Raw genomic sequence first — 22770 nt, forward strand, 5'->3', positions numbered from 1 at the left:
GACCTGGGCATTCACATGGGGCACCCAGAATAGCCCTGGCTTACATGGGGTGCTGACACCCAACCCTGGGGCCACCTCCCCTGGGAGCACCCCATTTGCCCTGTCCCTCGCTGTCCTCAGCCTCCTGCAGCAAAGCCCTTCAATAAAACATGAAACAGCTCCATTTGGTCTCTGCTGAGTCACCAGGGACATCACTAATTAATTTAAAACGTGGGTTGGGGATTTTTGATACTTTTTTTTTTTCCCTTTTCTGCTCCCCTTTGCTGTCACAGCCCCAGCCCCAGCTCAGGTTTGGCTGCAGCTGTGTGAGCTGGTTTCCTCGGACCAGAGAGCCACAATTTGAGGGAAAGTTCCCAAGGCCACCCTGGAGCTTCCTGGGGACCAGCTTGTCACCCAAGGGGACATCTGGGGAACTCAGCTAGGAAGAGCTGCCCCGGGGTGAATGGGTGCCATCACCTGGGGCAGCCTGGATGAATCCCCTCCCCTGTAACCGGATTTATTTATTTATGCCCTTTATTTATACACCAGCACCTCCCACCCTCGCCAGGAGGCTTGGAGGGGCTGCCAAAGCAATTAAGAGACAATTGCGATGATAAATAAGTAAAGGGAATTAAAGCGCCGGCACCAGTGTGTGATGGCAGCCAGGCTGGGGGATGGGGGACTGGCTGGATTTAACCCCAGACAGATGGGTGCATGGATTGACGGACAGATGGATGGACAGCCAGACATTGCCAATGCTTTTGAGCCCGCACCGCACGTGGCCGAGCCCTTCTGGACCTCCTCGGGGCTTTGCAGCCGTGCCCGGGGCAGGGCTGGGTGTCCCGGAGGTGTCCCTGCCCATCGTCCCCTAGCTGTCACCTGCCCCGGCTGCTCGGTGGCTGCCAGCAGCCCCCAACAACTGCGTTTTAATCGGAAAAAAAATAAATGGAGCTCTAGAGCAGCTTCCTGGGGAGATGTTCATGGAGGCAGGCGATGCCAAACCAGCTGGGAAGAGGCGCTGAGGGTTGGCATCTCCCTGGGACAGCCTGCCAGCCAGCCACGGGCAGCTCTGTGTAGTCCTGGTTCTGCTCTGGGCTGGGGCTGGAACCTCCCGGCAAAGCCCTGGCTGCACTCCGGGGTCCCGGAGCCTCAATCCGCACTTCCCAAAGCCCCTCTCCCCTGCCTAGCGCTGCCTGAGAGTCACGGCCGCCTCTACCCGCGCCCCAGCCCGGCAGGGAAAGGGCTGTGTCAGACGTACATGGAGAGAAGAATTAAACCTGGCTCATCCATCACACCTGATTTATGGCTCCATCAGCCCTGGGAAGGTGGGAGGAATTTTTCCCTTTCTCATTCCCCACAGCACACCTTCCCGGGGCTGCTGTGCCCAGCTGGAGATCCCTGCCAGGCTGCCGGCTGCAGCCGTGACAGCATCTCTCACTGACCGAGCCCAGGGCCATCAGTGCCCAGCACCCCAAAACCAGAGCAGGGGGCAGGAACTCCGGCTCCAGTGCTCGGCTCCAGCCTCTGCCCAGGCTGACGACTCCTAATTACCCCCAGCGCAGTTGCCATTTTCCTTTTCCACCTTTCCTTTGCCGGTGGAAGGAGCCTGTGCCGCGGCTCAGCAGTAAAGGGACACGGATGGGGAGGGGGTGTAAGGGACCAGGAATATTCCCATGATGCCGAGGGTAGCCCCGGAGGATGGAAGAAGGGTCCCCAGCCAGCTGAAAATGTCTTTTTAATGACCTGGACATGGCGTTTCGAGTCCCTTTGAATGAAACCAAAACGTGACGGCGACACGGCGGCGATGCGTTTGGCGTCCCCGATGCCAGCCCTGCCTGTGGGGACAGCCCGACCCAGCACGTACAGCCCAACCCAGCACGTACAGCCCCTGCCAGGCTCCTCTGACTCCCCCTGAGAGCGCACCGGGACCCGCCGAGCCGCTTGGAGCATCCCGCTGCCGGCGGTGCAGGACACCGGCAGGCCGGAGCCCGGCCGGGAGCCGCTGGCTGCCCCACGGGGACACCCGGGCAAGGGGCAGGCAGAGGGGTGCGGACACCCCCCTGTCCCCCCATCACACCTCCGACTCCAGGCTGGAGACCCGCCGCCAGGACCCGCCGGCTAAGGGACTCGCCACCCCGCGGGCCACCAGCGGGTCCCTCCTCTCCGTCCCCACCGCCCGCAGCAAGGCCAGCTCCCCGCGCCTCCCGCAGTCTCTGCAGGCGCCGTCCCAGCGCCCGGACCCCCTGTCACAGGGGTGCGCCCCGGGCTGTCCCCGGGACGGCGGGGACCCCCGCGAGAGGTGCCCCGCGTAGAGGGGCAGGTTGGCGTAGGAGTTCATGCAGGCGTGGGGCAAGCACGCCGGCACGGTGGCGGTGGCACGGGGGTTTTGCCGGCAAGCCTCCCGGTAGGACGGCAGCCTGGTGACGGGCGAGCGCGGCGGCAGCCGGCCAGCGGCCTGAGGGCAGCGGGAGCCGCAGCCGTAGCCGGCCTCGGCTTCGGGAAACAGGTCGGGCACGTCGGCGCGGGCGGGAGGGCGAGCGGCCCCGCAGCGCCGCAGCCCCCCGGGCCACCGCTTCTCGCCGCGCTCCCCGGGCGCCCTGGCCGAGCTCGCCCACCGGCTCAGCTTCTCCCGCTCCATCGCCGCCGCCTCCGGCCGCGCCGGCTCGCCCCTGGCTCTGCAAGTCCTGGTGACTTTCGGGAAGGCTCCGCGAGAGCAGGATGGAGGCGGGAAGGCGCTGCCCGCCTCCCGCTTCTTCTCCGCTGCCGAGAGCAGCCTGGGCAGGGTCCCTGAGCCCCCGTGTGCGCCGTCCCTCTGGAGCACGGGATTGTTTTGCAGCCTCTCCCCTCGCCCCGACGGCCGCTTGTGCTCCCTGTAGATGTCCGGTGGTGGGAGGTCCCTGGGGGATGTGGGGGGCGGGAGGGGAGCCCCAATATGGTTCCCCACCAGCACCTGCTCCCCATAGTCCCCTCCTGGGGCAGTCTTCACCAGGAAGTGGGGGAAACCCGTGAAGGCTTCATCCCCTACACAGCCACCCCGAAACTTCACGGGGTGTAGCAGATGAAGGTGCTCGTTTGCCCCTCTCCAGTTCTCCTCCCCGTGCAGACGGGAGTCCAGGGGGATGGGCTGGGGCAGCGGCAGCCCCAGGGGAGCACCCTTGGCAGGGTGGGCTCTCCCCAGCCTCTCGGCGGGGTGCGGGCCGGAGGAGGGGCCCCGGTGTGCGCCGGTGCTGTTCTGCACCACGAGCTGGGGTGTCCTCAGGGAGAAGGTGGTCTGGAGGCGCTCGCTGTGGTTGCTCCAGTCCTCGATGGTGCGGGTGGCCTGCTCCAGCGAGCCACCCACGCTGGCTGTTGTCACCATCTCCTTGGCCGCCTGCAGCATCTTCAGCACGTTGGCCTGGGCTGAGCTGGCTGTCACGTCGGGTGTGGGCGCCCGCCCGGGGCTCGACAGGGTCTGCACCCCGTTGAAGCAGCTGTAGATGCCCTGTGGGGAGAAATGGGCCCCCCAACATCAGCAAGGTCAGTGGGGTCCTGCCCCCCGAGCCCACCCTGCTGAGCTGAGTTCATGCTGCTGAGGCTGATATGGCTTCAGAGCACCAATGTCCCCTCCCAGCATCCCCAGCAGTGTCAGCATGGGTAACACCATCCTCTATCACCCCTTTCCCATATTAGGGATGCTAATAATAGGGTCATTCCCAAGACTAGGCCTTTTTCCAAAAAGCTGGCTTTTCTCCCCAAGAGCTCACATCAACACAAACAGCTCCAGTCCCTCCCATGTGGGTCAAAGGACAATGCCCTTTTGGGGCATTTGGGCCCCTCAAAAGCCCCTGTCAGCATCACTCACCCTGCTGATGGCCAGGAGGAAGTCAAGCTTGTGGGACTTGGGGACAGAATGACGCAGCTTCCAGTAGACCAGGTGCTCCCAGGCAAAGACCAGCAGGCTCAGCCCCATGGCCACCAGCAGCATGTAGAAAACCCCAGCCATGTTGTCGATGTCCAGCTTGCTGCTCATCACCTCATTCTTCTCGTTCTGGCAGATCCCTGACAGCCAAACTGTCTCCAGCTTCTGGGTCTCACCTGAGACAGGCACAACAGTGAAAATCCACCCTGTGAATCATCTTGCCAAGCACATCCCTGCCCATCTCCACCCCGCTGTGGCTGGAGGAGAAAGAGACTTCCAAACCCCTGGAGCTGTAATCGCCTGGTTCTTGCTGATGCCCATGGCCTGAGCATCCCACCAGGCACTTGTCCCTCTCCAGAGTCCTCTCCTGACTGTCCCCATCCCATATGTAGGCCAGCCATGCTTAGTGTCCTCTTCCCAGGCTCCTTCTCATGGCCCTCAGATGCTGTGCACAGCCATCACCAGGATTTTACAACCCCAGAGGGAAGGACCCCCACAGGATTTAATATCCCCTGCAAGGAGCTGGTGAAGTCCCTCAGTGCCATCCTGCCGTGAGGATGTCAGCCATGAAGGCTGCACAGGGTTTGAGGACCAAAGCCCTGTCACCTGGCTTAGTCTGCAGGGCAGGGGTGGGGTGAGGCTGGGGACAGGGCTAACGAGGAGCTCATGCAGGCACGCACCATCTCCCAGGAACTGCAGCAGGGCCAGGTCGATGGCTCTCTTCCAGCGTGAGTCCTTCTGCAGGGCAATGCCATAGCCCGTGGTGGCAAACACCTTCCCACTGCCGATGGTCACCAGCTTGCAGCCCTCGTCCTTGCCCGCCATGTAGTTGAGCACCGCCGCATCGTAGATGAAGGCGTCCAGCTTCCTGCCCCACCGACAGGAGGGAGTGTGAGGGGGGGTTTGAAAGCCTGTTTTTGGGGGGTCTGTGCCTATGTGGGGGAGCTCCACCCCTTTCAGAAAGCTGTAGCTCATCTGGAGGGGGTTCCATGCGCTTTTGGGGTCCCTGGAGAGCTGTAACCACACTTGGAGGGGAAGTACCCAACCCTGGGGGGAGGTATGTCCCATTTGGGGGAGCCATGCCCGACGTGCATCCCTTTTGAGGGGAGCTGCACCCCATCTACAGCAGGTTGTGCCCTGTTTGGGGGGGATCTGGAAGATGCACAGAGCCATACCCTGCCTGGGAGAGCTGTACACAGCCTGAGGCCCCACATCCAACTTGTGGGGGGTTGTACCCCAGCTGAGGAATCCCTGCTCCATCTGGAAGGTCCTATACCCCATTCCAGGGAGCCAGAGTTATTTGGGGGCTGCTGTATCCCGTTTGGAGGAGCTGTACCCCAGCTCTGAGAACCATAGCCCATCTAGGGGAGCCATACCCCATTTTGAGGCTGGTGAGAGCATCCTCCACGGAGCGCTGGTTGTACTTCACCATGTGGGTGTGCATGTCGGGGTAGTTGCTGCGGATGTTCCTCTCGGTGCTGCCGTTGGGGACAGTGCCAAAGCGGAAGGGAGGGTACTGCTCCTGTGGCCTCTGGAACTGCAGTGGGGAGCCCCAGGAGGTGGCATCACACAGTGCCCATATCCTTCCATGTCCCCAGCATGTCCCCTCCCCACAGCCAGCCCTCTACCCATGCACTTATGCCCAGCGAGCTGGCAGTGATGTATAGCAATACACCCCACCTAAAAAGCTATCTTTTTAGGGATTTTTTAGGGTTCAGCCCCACCTTCCTGTCGCTCAGCCCCGACACGGTGTCAATGTACTGCTCCTGGATCATGAAGGCAGCCAGGTTGGCTGTGTAGCTGGCGAGGAAGATGACGGCGAAGAAGGCCCAGATGAGCACCATGATCTTGCTGGTGGTGCCCTTGGGGTTCTCGATGGGCACTGAGTTGTTGAACACCAGAGCCCACAGCAGCCACACGGACTTGCCGATGGTGAAGGTGGGACCTCCCGGCCCTGTGGGGACAAGGGACAGAGGGGACAGTTGTCAGCCCAGCCAGGGATGTGTTCCCCCTCCCAGTCCCCACCTCCCCAACTCACTCTTGGCGCTGGTGAGGTTCTGGTTGTAGCCAACGGGGCTGAAGTACTCGAACACAAAGACAGTGATGGCCACCACAGTGAGGCACATGACAAACATCATGACCCACACGGCTGGGCTGTAAGGCTCTGCAAGGCAAGTGGAGCTCTATCAGCCTCCTGGGACAACCTCTGGTCCTCTGAGGACTCCCAGGAGCCTTCCCTGATGGATGGGGCTCATCCTGAATATTGCTCTTCCTTGGAGAGGAGTCAGGGGCTGGCAGCACTGTGGCCAAGCAGCTCTACAGGGAATCAGGAGGGAAGGGGGTTGCTGCAGAGCTGGGGGATGCAGCCATGCATCCCTGCCTAGACCAACTCAGGTTCTCATCAACGGGGAGATGTTTACAAAATGCTGCCCATCTCCAGGGTCACTGGTAGGAGGGTTTCCCATGGGATCACAGGTTCTCCCCCTGTGATGGCTCTGGCCACAGGACTGTGCCTGCATCAGGCACAGGACCAGCCCATGAGCAGGGACAAGCAATGAGCCCCTGCCTGCCCAGGATGATCTGGGATGGAGCAGCGGGAGCAGTGGGGATGCATCTGAGCCGTCAACATGCGGCCGCCGAGGTCCATTTGTCAGCGCGTCCTTCGCTGTCAGGGAGGAGAGGCCTCCCCTGATGGGGATGCAGCTCATTAGCGCGGAGCCAGGAGACACGGGGACACAGGGACCGCGGACCCCGGCCCTGCCAAACCGGGACAGGGTGCTCTGTCTGTCCCCGGGGCTGGTGAAGGTGACCCTGCTCCTGGGGGAGGTCGGGCTCTGCGGTGTGGGGGGACAGGATGAAGATGATGAGGTGGTGTCCCACCTCCCATGTCACCCACGCTCACCCTCCCCACACAGGAGCCCAGCTCCAGCCGAGCCGGGACATCGCTGCTGTGCCCTTGCCGAGAGCCGAGAGCCCTGCCCGAGCTGAATTTCCTGACGACCTTGGCCAGTCTCCTCCCCTTCCTAGGCTGCAGCTTTGCTGGTTTGAAACTCATTAAATAAAACTTTTAGCACTGGCGGTTTCCTACACTCAGCTTAACCAGCGGCTCTGGTGACGGTGGCAGAGGTGGGTCCCCAAAGCAGAGCTCTGAGCTGGCAAATCCCCCCGCATCCCCATCCTCCCTCTTACACACAAAAAATGAAGAAGAGAAAACCACTGAGCCCAGCCTCAGTCTCCAGCCTCCATCTCCATAATAAAAGGATTATTCAGGCAGGGAAGGAGGAAGCCCCAAAGCTGACAGCACAATCTCCTTCCCTTATGACTTAGGCTTTTCTCTTTTTTTTCTTGAAAGTTATTAAAACTGAACAATATTTCCGTATGCATTTGTGGGAAACTTGGGATGAACCTGCAGACAGGCAGGGGGACACAGGGCTCACCCAGGAAGGCGGAGGGGGACACAGTGCCATTGCTCCTGGCCACCATGACACTGATGCCTGTCTCCACAAAGGGCACGGAGAAATCCACGATCTCAGAGCGCTCCTCGTTGATGGTGAGGGAGCCGATGGCCATGTCTGCACGCTTGTAGTACACCTGGAAAAGGGGCAACTCTGCTTGGGATGGGCAGAGAGACAAGGAGAGGTACCCAGACCACCTTCCCCAGGCACTTTCTTATCCCCAGCATTTCCAGACTTAATTTCTGCCTTAAAAAATATAAAATAGCCCCTTAAATGACCAGTGGCACAAACATAACCTGCTGTGATGTTGCAAATGTTTGTCTGACTCCTCCTCCAAGGAGGAGCTCATGCCAAACTGCCCCCTGCCCACAGTCCCCTCACCACAGAAACACCCTGATCCTATCTCCACCAGGAAAGCCCCAGGTCAGGGGTGAGTGGAGCCCTCCAGCAAGTGTCAAAGCAGGGTCTGAGCCATGCCCACCCCTACCTCACCAATCATGCCGTTCCAGACCCCACGGACTATCTTGCCATGTTTGCCATTGGTCACCAGGTAGAGGTCGTAGGAGAACTTCACTGCCTTGGCCAGCTTCTTCAGGATGTCGATGCAGAACCCTTTGCAGCACAGCTTGGTGTAGGGATCCACGAGGCCATCGCCACTGGAAACACAGTGGGGAAGATGGGTTGGACCAACCAGAGATGCTCTGAGCACCGTGGTGTCCAAAACTGGTGAACTCCATGGCCCTGCTCACCTCTGGGAGGAGTTGGTCTGCTTGCGGCAGGGCACGGTGTTGCGCACGCAGACCCCTGTGCTGGGGTCCGTGTTCTCCACGATGACAAAGGGTCTCTCCTCCAGGGTGGCCACTGTCAGGTGGCGGTTGTCGACCACGGGCTGCATGAAGGAGCCGTAGCGGGGCCACACCGGGTACTTCATGTGGATGATGCCCTTCTCCCACTTGCCCACCTGCCCCCGAGGGAGAGCACACAGTCAGCCCAGTGAGGGGCTCTGGGAGTCACACGGGTTCCCATATCCATCCTCACGTCTTTGGGGCTTATTCGAGGTGAGCCCCATCTCAGCATCCCTTTCCCCACACACTCCTGGACCATCAGATGAGGTGTTTCCTCCTGAGCCCCAAGCTTCACACATGGGTGAGTACAAGCCTGGCCAAACTTCACCCAAAATACTTTCAAACTAGCAAAAAAACCTTCCATGCAGCTTGCTTCAGGTCTAGATGTTTGGCTGCTGTTCTGCAGAGGTAGGCATTTGCATTTTTGCCTTTTTTTGAACTTATCAGCCAAATTGCAGAGGAAAACTGACAGAGCTTTGGTGCCCATCATTGCTGCAAACTCCCACCATGCCACCATGGATACTTTTGGGACCAGCCTTGGGTTTTGCATGGTACAACCCACCCCAGGATGACCCCCAGGCTCCCCCTGCCCAGCCACCCTCCAGTGTGCTGCCCATCCCTGGGGGTCCTACCATCTCCCAGAGCCGATGCTGATTGAGTGTGATCACCACCATGGTGGGCCTGACCAGGTAGCCACCTTCATTGAAGGCGAAGTCTCTGTGCTCCCATGTCACATTGAGGAGGTGCCTGGTGGGACACAGAGCCTGTAAGCCCCTGGCTGTGCAGCCCTGCCCTGTACAGCCCTCACCCTTCTCCTCTTCTTCCTCCAGCTTCAGCCAGGCTGCCACAGATCCCATGTGAGATGTGGGGCTGAGAGCCAGGGACCATCTTTAGCCCCCATGCAAGGGGCAGAGGGGAGCTGGAGGAAGCTCTTCCAGCAAGGAGACACCAAGGATGATGGCCCATGGCAGGGCTGGGGATGCACAGACTGCCACAGCAGCCCTGAGGTGCCACAGAGCTGTGAAACCCTCCCTGAAACCCCCTTGGTTCCCAAGTTGCCGAGAAACATGGGGAAAGGTAAGGGCTGCTCTGGGGAGATGCCCCAGGAGAATCCCAGCCAAGAGGCATCAGCTGCAGCCCTCAGCATCATCCCCCCTGCCCACCAGCTCCATCCCCCTCCTCCCCTGCCCCTTCCCTCTCCATTTCCCCACTCCTCCCACTTCACACCCATCCCAGGGTGTCCCCAGGCCTCACCGGTAGAAGCTTGTGTTGGTGGCAGTGGCCCTGGCAGGGGTCCAGCAGTCCCGCCCCACCTCTGGGAGGTAGCCATGGGCACGGAAGAAGCTGGCTGCCCCCATGGCAATGATGGCCACCCCGTCCCGCACCTTCTGCCGCAGGCTCAGCTTCCAGCTCTCCGTCACCACGCTGATCAGGCCCACAGGGAAGGAGGAGGGTGGCACCTCCATGTTGCCCACTGTCATGCTGGGCACGATCCAGACGTATCCTGGCCCCACAAGCCCAGCTTGTTCTGCCATGGAGAAGAGGTACTCAGCCTCCTCTCGGGAGCAGTAAACGATGAGGACCTGGGCATCGATCTGGCGCAGGAGCCGCTGCGTCCTGGAGCTGCTCTGCTCCTGGCTCATCTCAAAGGTGAGCACCTCCTGCAGCTCCCAGCCAAAGTAGCTGGCATCCGTGAAGGAGCGGATGACATCCAGGAAGATGTTGTAGCCTGGGTAGAGGCTGGTGATGACAGCAAAGGAGCCCCAGTCGTATTCCTCCAGCACCTTGAAGATCACCTGGATTTGCTGCTCGATGGAGACACCCAACTGTAGGAAAGCTGATCCAGGCTCCTGCGGGAGGAAAAAGGGTCAGGACTGCTCTGGCATCATGATCCAGGTCTCTTGCACCCCTGCAAGCTTCCTTGAATTTGCCATCATGAAAAGTTTGAGTGTGCCATGAACTGGTGTGGTCCGTGGGCTGGAGACACCCAAAATGGGACTGATCCTCCTCCAAAGAAGCTCACTTCATGCAAAGGGTCAATTCCTGAAGCCTCACCTTCATTTCTTAGTTTATTGACCAAAAATTCATCCATCCTCCAAACGAGATCAACAGTTTCTCCTTAAGCCAGGAGAAGGAGGTGGGTGAGAGCTCTGCCAGGAGCATAAATCCCATCCCTGCTCCGTCTCACTACCTGCAGCCGGAGCCTGTGCAGCTCCTTCCCTCCCGCCCCACCTCCCTGGCCATCTGGCCTCTCATTAGCAAACCTTAATTGATCTGATTCTGTCTTAAATGATTCAGCGAATGGCATTTGCCGAAGGTCACGTGCAGGCAGCAGGGTTTTGCTACCCAGACCCCCTCCACCTCCAGAGAAGTAGTTTGGGGTGAACCCCAGGAAGTCCCAGACAGGGAGCAGGCGACAGATCCCTCCACTGACCCCAAAACACCCTGGAGAAAGCTGCAGAAAATCATCCAGACCACAGCAAAGCCACGGATATTTTTCGTTTGCTCTGGGCTCCATCTGAGCCCTCTACACCCACCAGCAGGTACAGGCAGGGCTGTGGGGTGCCATCCAGGGGGTTGGACCCCAAACCACCATGCAAGAAAAGCATAAAAACTCTGCCCTGAGGAAGGGCAGGATCTCCAGCCACAGGAAAGAACAAGAACTGAGACCCCTCCAGTGCCCAGGCTGGGCAGGGTGGGATGAGCATCTCTAAGGAGATAACCCAAATTTCCTCGCCCATTGCCACGTGCCTAGCACCCTCCAGCCTGGCTCCAGTTCTCCCTGTCACCACCACTTCCCAGCAGGCAGGTGACAATAACTGACAGTGTCTGATGCCAGTGAGGACCAGACAAGACAGAAATCCTTTTTTGGCCGTGATGTACCTGAGATTGTCACTGTGGCTGAGCGAGGCTTCTCCATGCTGTCCACCCAGCCATTCCAGGGCTGGATCCAACCCCAGCAGAGTGGGAGGGGGATGAGGTCATGACAACCCTGCCACTGCCCCAGTAGCCCCAGTGTCACCAACCCAGCACCCCATGGTGGGCACAAGAAGCAGCACACCAAGGAAGGTCCTTCTACAGGGCACTGAGGTCCTTTCCCATGTCCCATCAACAGGGCCCCTCCTTGAAGTCCCCACCATGTCCCACCACCCCAGTTGGCCATACTGCCACAGCCAATCCTGCCCCTGATCCCAAATACTGCAGCCCCAGCAGCTCCCCTGCTCTCCAGCATGCCACACTCCTTACCTACCCCTCTATAGTAACTCCTCATTTCTCTCATCCCCCCTGGGAATACCCCCAAGTGAGAGCCTCACCTTTGGGCTCAGGACCACTGCAGACCCACCGCTGATGCTGATGATGGGGACCTGGGTCTGGGAGGAGATGAAGTCAAGGATCTGGGCCACAGCCTCCGTGCCCACGTTATCTTCAAAGACGATGCCGTGGATCTTGTGGCCGGCGAGGATGTCGCAGATCTGGGTGAGGAGGGTGCTGGGGTTGGTGTTGTTGACGACGACGGTGATGGGGTGGATCTCCAGGGGCATGTCCAGGAAGCTCTGGGGGCTCAGGCGGGAGCGGATGTGCAGGGGATAAGATGTGCCCCCGAACACCACGGCCACGTTGACCACTGGCTCCTCGGGGCCGGGCAGCAGGATGTCCGTGAAGGCAGCCGAGCAGCCCAGCACCATCGACAGTAGCAGGGCGTGCGCCGGCGCTCTGCCCATGTCCACCAGCGCGTCCCTGCCGGCACAGGACACAGCCCCTCAAATCCAGCCTCACACCAGGACACCCAGCCCCACTCACCCCAGCCCTCCCACTGCCCTGGGGCATCACCGGGGGCATCATCTCCCCAGGAATGAGGGGACCTTCATCCCTCGGACACGGGATGTGGTGAAGGAATGACCACAGGGTTGTACTCACCACCCACTGCACACCTCTGTGCTGTGTCACTTGTCTCCAGTCCTATCAACCACTAACCCTTCACAGACAGTCCCTGCTTCCCACCACCACCCTGTCCCCATCCGACCACCACCATCTCCCTCCCACTGCCCTCCCACCCCATCCAAAAGCCACCACTGCTACACTGGTCCATATTGTCCCTTCAGCCAGGGACGGGGACAGCTGCAAGAGGTGCCAGGAGGGGCTGGCAGCTCCCCGGTGCCTTTCTCTGCAGTGGACAGCCACCTTCAATATTTAAAGGCTTTGCCCTTGAGGGAGGGTTCAGCTCTGCACCCCCCTTGTTGAGATTTTGCAAATCACAATCACTGGAGCAGTCAGTCCCCTGCTTGTCCCACTGCCTGTCTCCCTTCTATCACCCTACCTCAGCCCCTTCTCTGCCACAAAATCCCAACCAGTGCACCTATCTGGCTCCTTATCTCCAAGACTCCCCCCTACACAGCATCCTTCAGCTTTCCTCCTTCTTGTATTTACCCCCAATGTGTGTTCCCTGCTGGCACTGCCTGCCCAGCTGGGACACCCTTCACACTGTGTCTCTGCTGGCTGCACCCCAAATCTGGGCTCTTAGGGGCTGTTTTGGCACATTCCCCCTGACAGATCCCCAGTTCCCCACTGCCAGTGGGTGCTGGTGCTGCAGCAGTTGGGGTGACAGTCCCTGAAGGGGGACACACGCCTGCCCACAGTGATGCACCCCCGTGCTGGAGCTCACCAGCCAAACCAACCTATGGCCAGGGGCATCCAAGCCCCTCTGAGCCCCATTTCCCCCAGATCTGTCACCCCAGTGCCAAGCTGGGCAGCAGGGAGGGGAACAAGCAGCCCTCCACGGTGGCACCAGCCACGCACCGGTGTCGCTTCATGCAGCAAGGTGCCAGCTGGTGCTCGGAAACGTCACTTGCAATTAAAAGCTGCTGTTGCTTAACGTGTCTCCAGCACAGCCAGAGGCTCCTCACTGAGTCATGGATGGTTTTGGGGTCTGGCCTGCCCCAGTGACCTGCACCCCAACAGTCCTCCGTGCCGCAGTGAGGGACACCCCCTCGGCACACTGCAAAAACGCTGCCAGCACGTTGGACTGAAAATGCAGGATATAAACCCAAGGCTGTGGGCTGGGCACCCTGCAAGAGCTGCTCGGTGCAGATTTGAGCACCAGGGCTGTCACCTGCAGGGAGACAGGGGACACAAACCACACATTTCCTTCCTGTACCCCATGGGTACTGGGAATGCTAGGGCACCAGTCTGGGTACTAATGCTCACTGGGCAGCATCTCTCTCAACCGGGTGAGTTTTGGCAGGGAATCATCCACCCCCAGCACCCACCATCACCCAGGGGGTTCACCCTACCTGACTGCATCCCCCACCCCACTCCACATCACAGCTGGTGGAGCTGCAGGAGCCATAATGCCACACCGATGGCCGCAGCCAGGGCCCCTTGGCCAGAGAGGGCAGCAGGTGAGTCATGCCATGCTGGCAGCGTCCCATGCTCTGGCACGGCCAGCTCGGTGGCAGGGCAGCCTGCACTGCCTGCTCCTCACTGCGAATTCCCAAGTATTTTTAGTCCTGTGATAAATAATTCATTGGGAATCCGGCATCAGCTACCCGAGCAGAGAGGAAGGGGAGCAAGACGCCACCCAAAACAAACAGAACCGCCCTGCCAGCAGCACTGCCCGTCTGAGCCCTCCTCAAGGACATTTAAATATACTCTGGGCCCTTGTGGTGATTGATGGGGTTTGCTCGTGCCAGCCCTGGCACCTCACCTATTCCAGGCCCTTGTCCTCCTCTTCCTCAACACAGCTCTTGCCCAAACTTGAAAGCCTCTTCGAGTACCAAGTAATCCAGGCACAGACCAGAGGATGCCCCCTGTGATGCCAAGCTCTGTCACCCCCTGCTCCTGGCTGGGACTGGGGACACGGCTGAGCAGTCTGGTTTCCCACGGACCAAGCCGCAGGTGGAAAATATCCTCATCCCTCACAGCTGGAACACAACTGGAGGTGGGCATGGGCTCATCCCATCATTCAGCCAGTGCTGAGGCAACCAGGCAATGAATTTCCATCCTTCCCACGAGTCTGGTGCCACCACCCAGAGCCAGGCTGGCTCACCACAGCCCTCGGTGGCCACAGAAGAGGATGGAGGGATTTGAGGCCAGAGAGCCCATGGCTGGCAAGGACTCCATGCAGGGGGTGCAGACAGGGCTGGTCCAAAATGGCTGGATTTGGGAGGCAAAGGGCAGCCAGCTCCTCCAGCCTATTTTTTCTCAGACTGAGCTAGAGGGATGCAGGAAAATTTGGGTTCTTTGGGGGGATGGCAGACTGCAGGGAAATGGTGGAGGCTGAGGAGAAACTGAGCCCATCCCTAAGCTACTGCCAGAGCTGGGGCTGCTCTTGGGCTCAGCACCACACAGCAAAGCCCCTGCCGACTTCAAAGAAAATCCACATTTTCCACCCCCCTGAAGGAAGCACTGCAGAATGGGTCCCCCGGGAAAAAGCTTTCCAAAAAGGGAGATTTTCCAGCAGGGTGAAGGGCCAGTGGCCAGGCTGGGTCAGGAGGAAGGTGGCCATGGCCAGCAGCCTGGGCAAAGCAATGCCACCTCCTGGCAGCCTCCCCAGGGACCAGAGGACACCACAAAGCTGCTTGGTGGGTTCGGCACTTGTTTTTTCTTGCTTTAGGGCAGTTTTGGGCAATTTAACCTCCTTCCCAGGCACAACTTCCCCCGGTGGACCAAACTCAGAGAAACCTCCTGCTAAAGGCACCAAAAGAACCCTTACCTCCCAGCAGCCCCTGAAATGTCATTTCAATTCAACAGGGAAAGTTTGCTCTTAATTTTAAACCTCCTTTTTGCCCTCTCTCCCTCCCGTGCTCCAAGACAGGGAGAGCTCATGCAGATATTTTGACCTCAGGAAAGGGAGAAATAAAATCCCGAAACGCAAAATATCATTCAGGAAAGAGAAACCTTATCCCCCAAAAAAGAAAGCCTCCGACACTGAAATCAGAGGGAAAACGCAGCCTGCGCCAGGGGATGGGGAACTGCTGCTGATGGACGGAAAGGACAGAGCGAAGCCAAACCCGGCTGGAGCCATGCGGGGACGAGAAGGGGCACAGAGGAGGGCATCAGGATGTGCCAGGGCTTGTCATTGCCCCGATGGGGACACCCGTGTGGAGCAAGGAGACCTCGATGAAGCCTCTCAGAAGAGGAGAAAGCAGCAAAACCTCCCCAAAGACAACTCGTCACCATCCCTGTCCCCACGCAGGGGGGATGACTCGGGAGAGAGAAGCACGGGCAGCCCCCGGCGAGCACCGTCTCCTTTCAACCTTCATCCGTCACCACCCGGCATCACCCTCCTCTTCCTCATCACCCTCCCCTTCCTCGCCTACACCTCCGACAGCAACAGTTGCGGGCCGGGGGCTGCGGGTCGGGGCGAGGGCGAGGGCCCCACACACGCACGCACCGAAACGCAGCTTAAAAAGGTCGAATATGGATTAACCAAAAATAAACGCCAAGTGTCCTGCCTGCCGCTGGGTTACGCAAGGTGGCGGCGGGGGACACAGGGCTGGTGGCACCCAGGGAGGTCTCCTCAATTTTCCCTGCTTCCCACTGCGCCCAAAACCCCCCAGAACAGCGGCCAGGATTAAGCCCTGTATGGCTCATTTCCGTCCCGTGCCCGGGATGGGGAACAGGAGCTCTGGGGATGCGGGGTGATGCTGAGGAAGGGGGAGACGGACAGGAAAAACCCTCACCCCCCAAAAACCAACCGCCGCATCCCTAAAAGTTGCTGGCGGCGGTGGCGGGGCGGCAGCAGAGCCCGTCGGGCCCCGGTTGCCCCCAGCCCGCCCGGTACTTACGGGACCGCCGCTGCTCGGTGCCTACATGCCCCGCGGCTCCGGCGGGGCTCGTCCCACCGGGGGCTCGGCTCTTCCAAAGCCTCTCCTCCTGCGGGGCAGCCCCCCGGGGCAGGGTCGGCCCCCGCCGCGGCTGGCGGGGGGCTCCGGCGGCCGCCGTCGGTCCCGGCTCGTCCTTGGCGGCGGCGGCGGCGGCTCTGCAGCGGCGGCTGGAGGCAGGGACGGGAGCGGAGGAAGGAGGGAGCGGGAGCGGAGCGGGTGTGCACGGGGGGGGGCCCGGTGGCAGCAGGTGTCTCGGCGACCTCCGAGCCCCGGCAGCCATCTCCCCCAGCCCCGGCACCGGCGGGGCTGCCCGGGCGGGACGGCCGGGAGGAGCGCGGGGGAGGGATGCGGGGATGGAGGCTGGGGGGAGCCCGGGGGCGGTGGAAGGACAGGACGTGTGTCCTCCCGCCTCGCCGCAACTTCGGGGCTGGCCGCCAGCCCCGGTGGAAGGGGGGTGGACGGGGGACGGGCAGCCCTCCCTCCAGAAAGCGGCCCGCCTCTCCTGGCACCGGGGCCGGCCCCAGCGCTGGAGAGAGAAGGGGGCGAGACCCCCCGCCTTTCCTCTGCCCCTCTCCTCCATCTCCAGGAGGGAAAACCCATGGCAAAATGGCACAGTCCCTGTCTCTGGGCACTGCCCGTCCCCAGCCCCAGGGAGGGCTGGAGGAGTGCGGTTGGACTCATTCCCTCCCGCCGGTATCTTCCATCGCTTTGCTGGCTGACCTGGTGGGCACTGGCCAGCTGCCCACCCTAGTGCCCCCCAGCCGGTGCAGGGCAGCCCCAGGGTCCCCATCGGTTACAGGGAGGGGGGGTGACACAGACCAAAGCCCCCGCAGGCAGCAGCATCCTCCAGCTGTCGCCAGGGCCAGTATTAAAGCATCAGCTGATCCCGCAGCACTGGTTTAGAGCGAGCCAGACTGGGGGACAGAGGGGGGAGGAAAGGGGGGAGATACAGTAAAGGCAAGCGGGAGACAGGCAGGGGCCCTGCTGGGGCTCCCTTGTCCCTGGCTGGGTGCCCACTCTGCCCCAAAATGAGCCAGAGGCTGTGGGCTGAGGCACTACAGCTCTGGCAGGACCTGGCAGGAGTTAGAGCCCAGCTCAGACCCCACTGTGGGGGGCAGAATCTCCCAAACCTGCTCATGTCCAGGCTCAGAGCCACCACAACACTGGGCATCACCCCAAGAGCATCTGCCCTCTCCAACAGAGCCGGGTGCCAGCAGTGCCCGTGCCCAGGCACTGCCCTTCTGCCTTCCCCAGGGACAGATGCCTGGCTCGGGGACAGGGCCACCCAAACGGGCTGTTAGGTGTCTGCCACCAGGCTGGCACTGCAGCCACCTGCAACAGCGTCCTTGTGGCTGCTGGGTTTGGAGAGGCTGTTTCCAGAGAGGTTTTAACCTGCCTAAAAACCTCTGCCTGTGCTTAGCCATGAGCTGTCTGATGCAGGACCTCCCCACACCATCCCTGGTCCCCGAGGCAGCCTGGCCACCTGCTTGTGGGTGCCTTCGGGGCACCTCGGGAGTGAAAGAGATGCCAAAAAAATGAGGGGAGGTAAAAATGCATCTAGGGCTACATTTTAATCCCCATGAAGCAGCACCCGCTGTCTCTGCAGGAGAGCTCAGCCAAATCTCTGAGGCTGCTGCAGTGTGGGGGCTCAGGGCAATGGGGGTGCAGGATCTATCCTGTCCTGGATACTTGTTGGCCATGTCCTGCTCCCCCATCTCTGCCTGATTCTGGCAGCACTGCCACCACTCTCTTGCCCAAAGAGAGGAGGTTTAAGGGTTGGCAACAGGTCCTCAATGCCTCAAATTCTTCTCCCAGGAGGACAAAAGGGCTGATACTGGGTTTAACATTGAAGGAGGCAGCAGCTGCATTTAATCCTTTCTGTTGCCTTCATGGGCCAGCATGACAGGGCCTGGGGCACCAGCTTGCCAGGGATCTGGTCTCTTGGGACTGGTGTAGAAGCACTGAGCTGCTCCCATGCCCTTATTTCCCCTCCAGCAGCTCAGTGGCTTCATTTATCCCTCCCAGGACTGGCTGCTCCCTGGGCTGGACCCCTCAGAGGGTCTTGGCTCACAAATATTCCCCAGCAGAGCTTCCTGGGGTTGAGGGGGGCAAGAGCAACCCCACACCTGGGACAGTACCCAGTTCCACCATCACATCCATGACTCCCCAGCATCCCCAACCCATGGGACATTTAATCTCCCTCACAGCCCAATTCTCACACATGAGACAGAGAAAAACACAAGTCTGGTGCACAGCTCGGCACAGCTGGAGGATGTCTGCAGTGGGGACAAGCAGTGGAGGGCAAGGACTCGAGGTGACACCCTCTCGAGGTGACTCGAGGTGGTCCCCCTGCCACATCTGCTCTCCACTGGGTCCAGTGGCTTGCAGTGAGCAGCAGCACTGAGAGCCCAGCTCCAGGTTTGCAGTTTTCCTGGCAAAGTCCTTCAGTGACTTAGAAAACAAAAAACCCAACATTTTTCTGGGGGAATATGCACTGAATCCCCAAATCCAGCCCACTGCTGGGTCCAGGCCATCAAACACAATACAGCTTGTGCAGGCTGTTCAGCATCATCAAAATAATTTATTTGTACATTTAAACACCTAAAGTCCTTCTTACATTTAAAAAAACAAAATGCCCTGATGGCTACAACGGTCCAGGTTGAAACAAAAGCACCAATGGCACCCCAAGATGAAACCCATAACCCCAGGAAATACAACTGGACTTTTAGGGGCCTCTCTTGGCCCCTTTGTGCCACCCTCTCTAGGAATGCTGTGCACTCTTTGCCCAGCTTTCCGGGCTGGGTGGGGACAACACGGGTGCAAATCTGAGTTTCCCCAGCTTCACCCTCCTCCTTGCCACTGCTGTGGTGGTGCCCCAGTGTGGGACCCCCAGCATCCCAGCTGGTCCTTTAACCACGGCACAGTCCCAGCTAGAGGGAGCTCAGCCAGCTTCTCCATCGCCTCGTTACCTTTCCCTGGCATCTCTTCTTGCAGGAGGCTCTGTAAGCAGGTTGATAAATGCAAGGCACTGTGCTCCGACAGCTCCTGGTGTGCAGCCACCTCCTGCAGGGAAGAGCTCGCTGGCAGCGAGGCCAGGGGAGCAAAGAGGATGTGGAAGGGTCGTGGTGGGACCCTGATGTTTGTCCAGCTTTGCACTGACCCATCCAGGCCAACACCAGTGTTGGAGAAGTGCCCTGGGCTCCATGCAGGCTCCTCAGAGTCCATGGAAACCCCACTGGCCTCTCGTACCCCAAGCTGAGATAAAGCCCCACATCCTGCTCCAACCCCTTCTGTTCTGGTCCCTTGCAGAGCCCATGGGAGCCCCCAACTCCAGCATAAACCTGCACCCCAGACCCACAGCACCCACCCCAGGGCACATCCACAGCCAGGACAACGGCACACCAAGGGTTTGGTATCTCCAGCTCTGCTGGGCAAATGCCAGCATCAGCCTCGTGTTTGTAGGAGAAATTCAGGGGAAGGTTTTTAACCCGTGTGCATCCTAAACCAGGACTTGAGGAAGGAGAGGACCTGGGTCTGTGCACTGCCAGCACAAAGCCAGAGCTGTCCCTGGAAAAGCAGGGTGGCATCTGGGTGACGCAGCCTGCTTGGGTTGTCCCCATGGGCACATGCATCCCACTAATGGCATCTGACATCAGATGTCCACAGGTCTCTCTGCCAGAGCTGAGTCTTGCAGGTGACACTTGTGACACCTGAGATTTGGCCATAGACCTACACCCATTCCCTGCCCTGCACACATCCTGGTCCTGCATCCATCCCAATCCTGCCTGTTGGCTGCCAACCTCCCCTTCACAAGAAGTCTGGCCAAAAACTAAGGTCAGAGTCCAGGTGCTCCTGTTCTTGGACCCACGTCTCTGTTCCTCTGAGTCTCACTTAAGAAGTAAACACAGGTGTAGATCATCTTCCCCCACCCTGTGCCACCTTGAGCTCACAGGGCCACCCTTCCTTCCCCACCTCCTCAGTCTGTTCCATCCCATGGGGAATTCAAGGCTTCAGTGCGTAAATAACCACACAGAGCTGGCCTGAATCTTGGATCCCAACAGCCACAAAAGGAATCGAATCAGAGGGTGGAACAAGGAGAAAGGTGGGACAGAAGTCACGGGGATGGTGCTGTGTGTGGTGCATGCCTGGCACGGATCCGGAGCAGCTCCAATCTGGCACAGCTCCTCTCCATTGCCACCATGTCCTACCCTCACAGTAATTAAAGGAGCAAAAATAAACAGGGCTGGTTTCATCCCTGCAGAGATAATTCCTCCCCCGGGGTGGTGTGTGCCTGCAGGACTGCCCCAGAGGTTGGGGATGAGGCAGACAAAGCTGCTGGAAATGGAAATTTCCCAGGAAGGAAGGAAATCGCTTCTTTCTGGGGCGTAACCAACCATCACCCTCCAACAACTGTATTTGCCGCTGTTGTATCCCTAAATAACTCCTGGAAACAGCTGCTTGGAGTTTGCATCTCCTTCACCTCTGCTCCTCTCTTGACCTTGGGAAATGGGCTTATGCAGTCCCAATTTCCTAAGTAATTCATCCCAAGCAGAGGGAAAACATCTGGACTTGCAGCACCACTACCTGACCCTGCACAACCCTTCAACTGTGAGCAAGACTTTGGCAAGTGCAGAACCCCAGGAAGGTTGGATCTGTAAGACTGGCAGTGGAAACCATGAGCCTGTGGTGGGTCTGGAGTCAAGGATGGGTTTGGGATTCTCTGGGAGGAGGGATGATGTTGCCCCTGGAGTGAAGCAGCTCCCTGGGCATAGCTGAGCTGTGACCCCAGAGTTTGGTACCTCAACCTGTTCTCCATCCCTGCCCAGGGCTGGGGACGGATCTGGAGGGGAAGAACCCATGAGGGATGTGCGTGAGAGAGCAAGCAGCGAGGGTGGGTTGAGGCAGGGGCCGGTGCTGTGCTCAGCCAAGGCGCTGAAGTCAGCACTCTCCGGAGCCATCTGTTCCCGGCGAGGCCCCGGCGCAGACGGACTCGCCCAGGCTCCGGCAGCCGGTGCCGCAATTCGGTGATGCATGCGGCGAGGGGCCGGCGTACGGCCGGACACCGCCTCTGCGCCACGCCAGCGCCGGGGATGGGGCTGGAAAATTGGGTATTAGCCACGCTGGGGAAAAGCCTTTTCAACCATTTTTCTGGTCGTGTGAGCTGGCTTTTAAACAGCAACACAGCTCCTCGCTGCCAGGCCAGAGATCCAACTCAAGCTGGTTTTTCGCTTATTCCACAGCGCAGGAAACCTCCTACTTTGTGGGCTCCAAAAATTCATTGGAGAAGGCCAACTTCAGCAGGCAGCCAACTTGCAAAGCTAGCAAGAGATCTGCACTTTGTCTTCTGGGAGTGATTGGAAAACACAGCACCAACAGGAGCTCCTGGGATGTGTCAGACCTGCTGCCTCAAGGCAGGAGCCCATGGGCGGTGAAGAGCTTGCCTGGACAGTCTTCAGACAGGGAAACTGAGGCACAGTAGTGCAATGCAGCAAGAGGAGGTGGCAAGACCCGACTGAGAATGTGCCACCACCCCACAGTGTGACAAGCTGTGCCCCACAGCCAGCCCAGCTGCCCTGCAGGAGCACCACACAGACAGCAAGGAGAGCATGGAGCAGGGAGCCGTGTCCAGCCACTCTCCAGGCCATCGCTCACCAGATGCTGACCTCCAGCAGCTTTGTGCAGCCTCATTAAAGCTAAGCTGAGCCATAACTCATCCGAGCAGGGCAATCCACATGCAGAGCTGGCAGCGTCGACTTTCAGTGTTTCAGGCCTTTTTCCAACAGCAGCTGGGTGTCACTCACAGCATCGCCGTGCCAGCTCCTCACCTGCTTCGGGAAACGGCATTGGAGCTGCTTCTCTGGCAGCTCAGGAGAGCGGAGGGCGACGGGTGGCTGTCCTCTCGCATCCCCTCGGTGGGGACACACCTGGAGCAAACACAAGATTATTCATGCCTGAAAGCAGAACCTGAACGCCAGCGGGAGCCTGCGAGGGACCCCAGGCGGGTGGCAGGAGCACTGGGACCCCCAGCCCGGGGGTGCCAGGTCACCCCCCGTGCGCGCCCGGTCCCTCCGCTCCCCGGTGCGGCCTCCCAGCGCCACCTAACGACACGGCGGCCGGGGACACGGACCTTCCCGGTGCTGGCTGCATCCCGGCGCCCCGAGAAGGATGGAGAGCAGGGATACCGATGGGGAGGCAGGAGAAAGAGGGACACAGGGCTGGGACTTGGGGGCGGAGGCAGCAGAGGAAGAGGAGCTGGAGGTGTTGAATAAGAATTTACGTGATTTTAACCATCCTCCCTCTGAGCCCATGAGGCTCAGTCCCCTGTCCCTGCCCTTCACTGACCTTCACCATCCCGATTTTCCCACAGACCACCATGAACCCCAGGGCCTTGGCCAAATTCAGGGTTGAGCAAGGTCACTGAGCTCAGCAAGGACAGACAGTCCCGTTAATCTGTTACCACAGCCCAAAAACTAGCCTGAAGCACCCTCAGTTTGGGAACAGCCGTGTGCCAGGCTCAGTGTGAGCACAGTGGCCTTTACCACGGCTACAAAATCACCCTGGCATCAACATTCAAGGCGATGTGGAAGAAAACCCTGGGGAAGAGCCGTCTCCTCTCTTCCCAAAAACCTTCAGATTTGACGCAGCCACAATAACCCCTTTGCCGTCACGTTCCTGCCTGGGCTGTCAACCTGAACTGCTGCTCCCCACGGTGGGTGCAGCCCCCCTCACCTCCACACCCCCCTTCCCAAAGCTCTGATTCACCTCGG

General features: G+C 59.6%; 1 protein-coding gene across 1 annotated transcript; it reads right to left on the reverse strand.

Moving 5' to 3' along the window:
* Positions 1-1697: 1697 nt before the first annotated feature.
* Positions 1698-16422, reverse strand: GRIN2C (glutamate ionotropic receptor NMDA type subunit 2C). Its single transcript, XM_085077703.1, has 13 exons — positions 15965-16422; positions 11492-11915; positions 9432-10027; positions 8810-8924; positions 8082-8293; positions 7820-7988; positions 7315-7468; positions 5916-6041; positions 5602-5831; positions 5254-5414; positions 4558-4745; positions 3821-4053; positions 1698-3460 (listed from the first exon to the last, which is right to left on the reverse strand). Exons 2-13 carry the CDS (start codon positions 11897-11899, stop codon positions 2051-2053), a joined length of 4002 nt encoding a protein of 1333 aa, XP_084933829.1. The 5' UTR covers positions 11900-11915; positions 15965-16422; the 3' UTR covers positions 1698-2050.
* Between the last annotated feature and the right edge of the window lie 6348 nt (positions 16423-22770).

This window comes from Lichenostomus cassidix, chromosome 18 (genome assembly GCF_008360975.1).
Source record: "Lichenostomus cassidix isolate B80296 chromosome 18, HeHo_3.0, whole genome shotgun sequence".
NCBI classification, from domain to species: Eukaryota; Metazoa; Chordata; class Aves; order Passeriformes; family Meliphagidae; genus Lichenostomus; species Lichenostomus cassidix.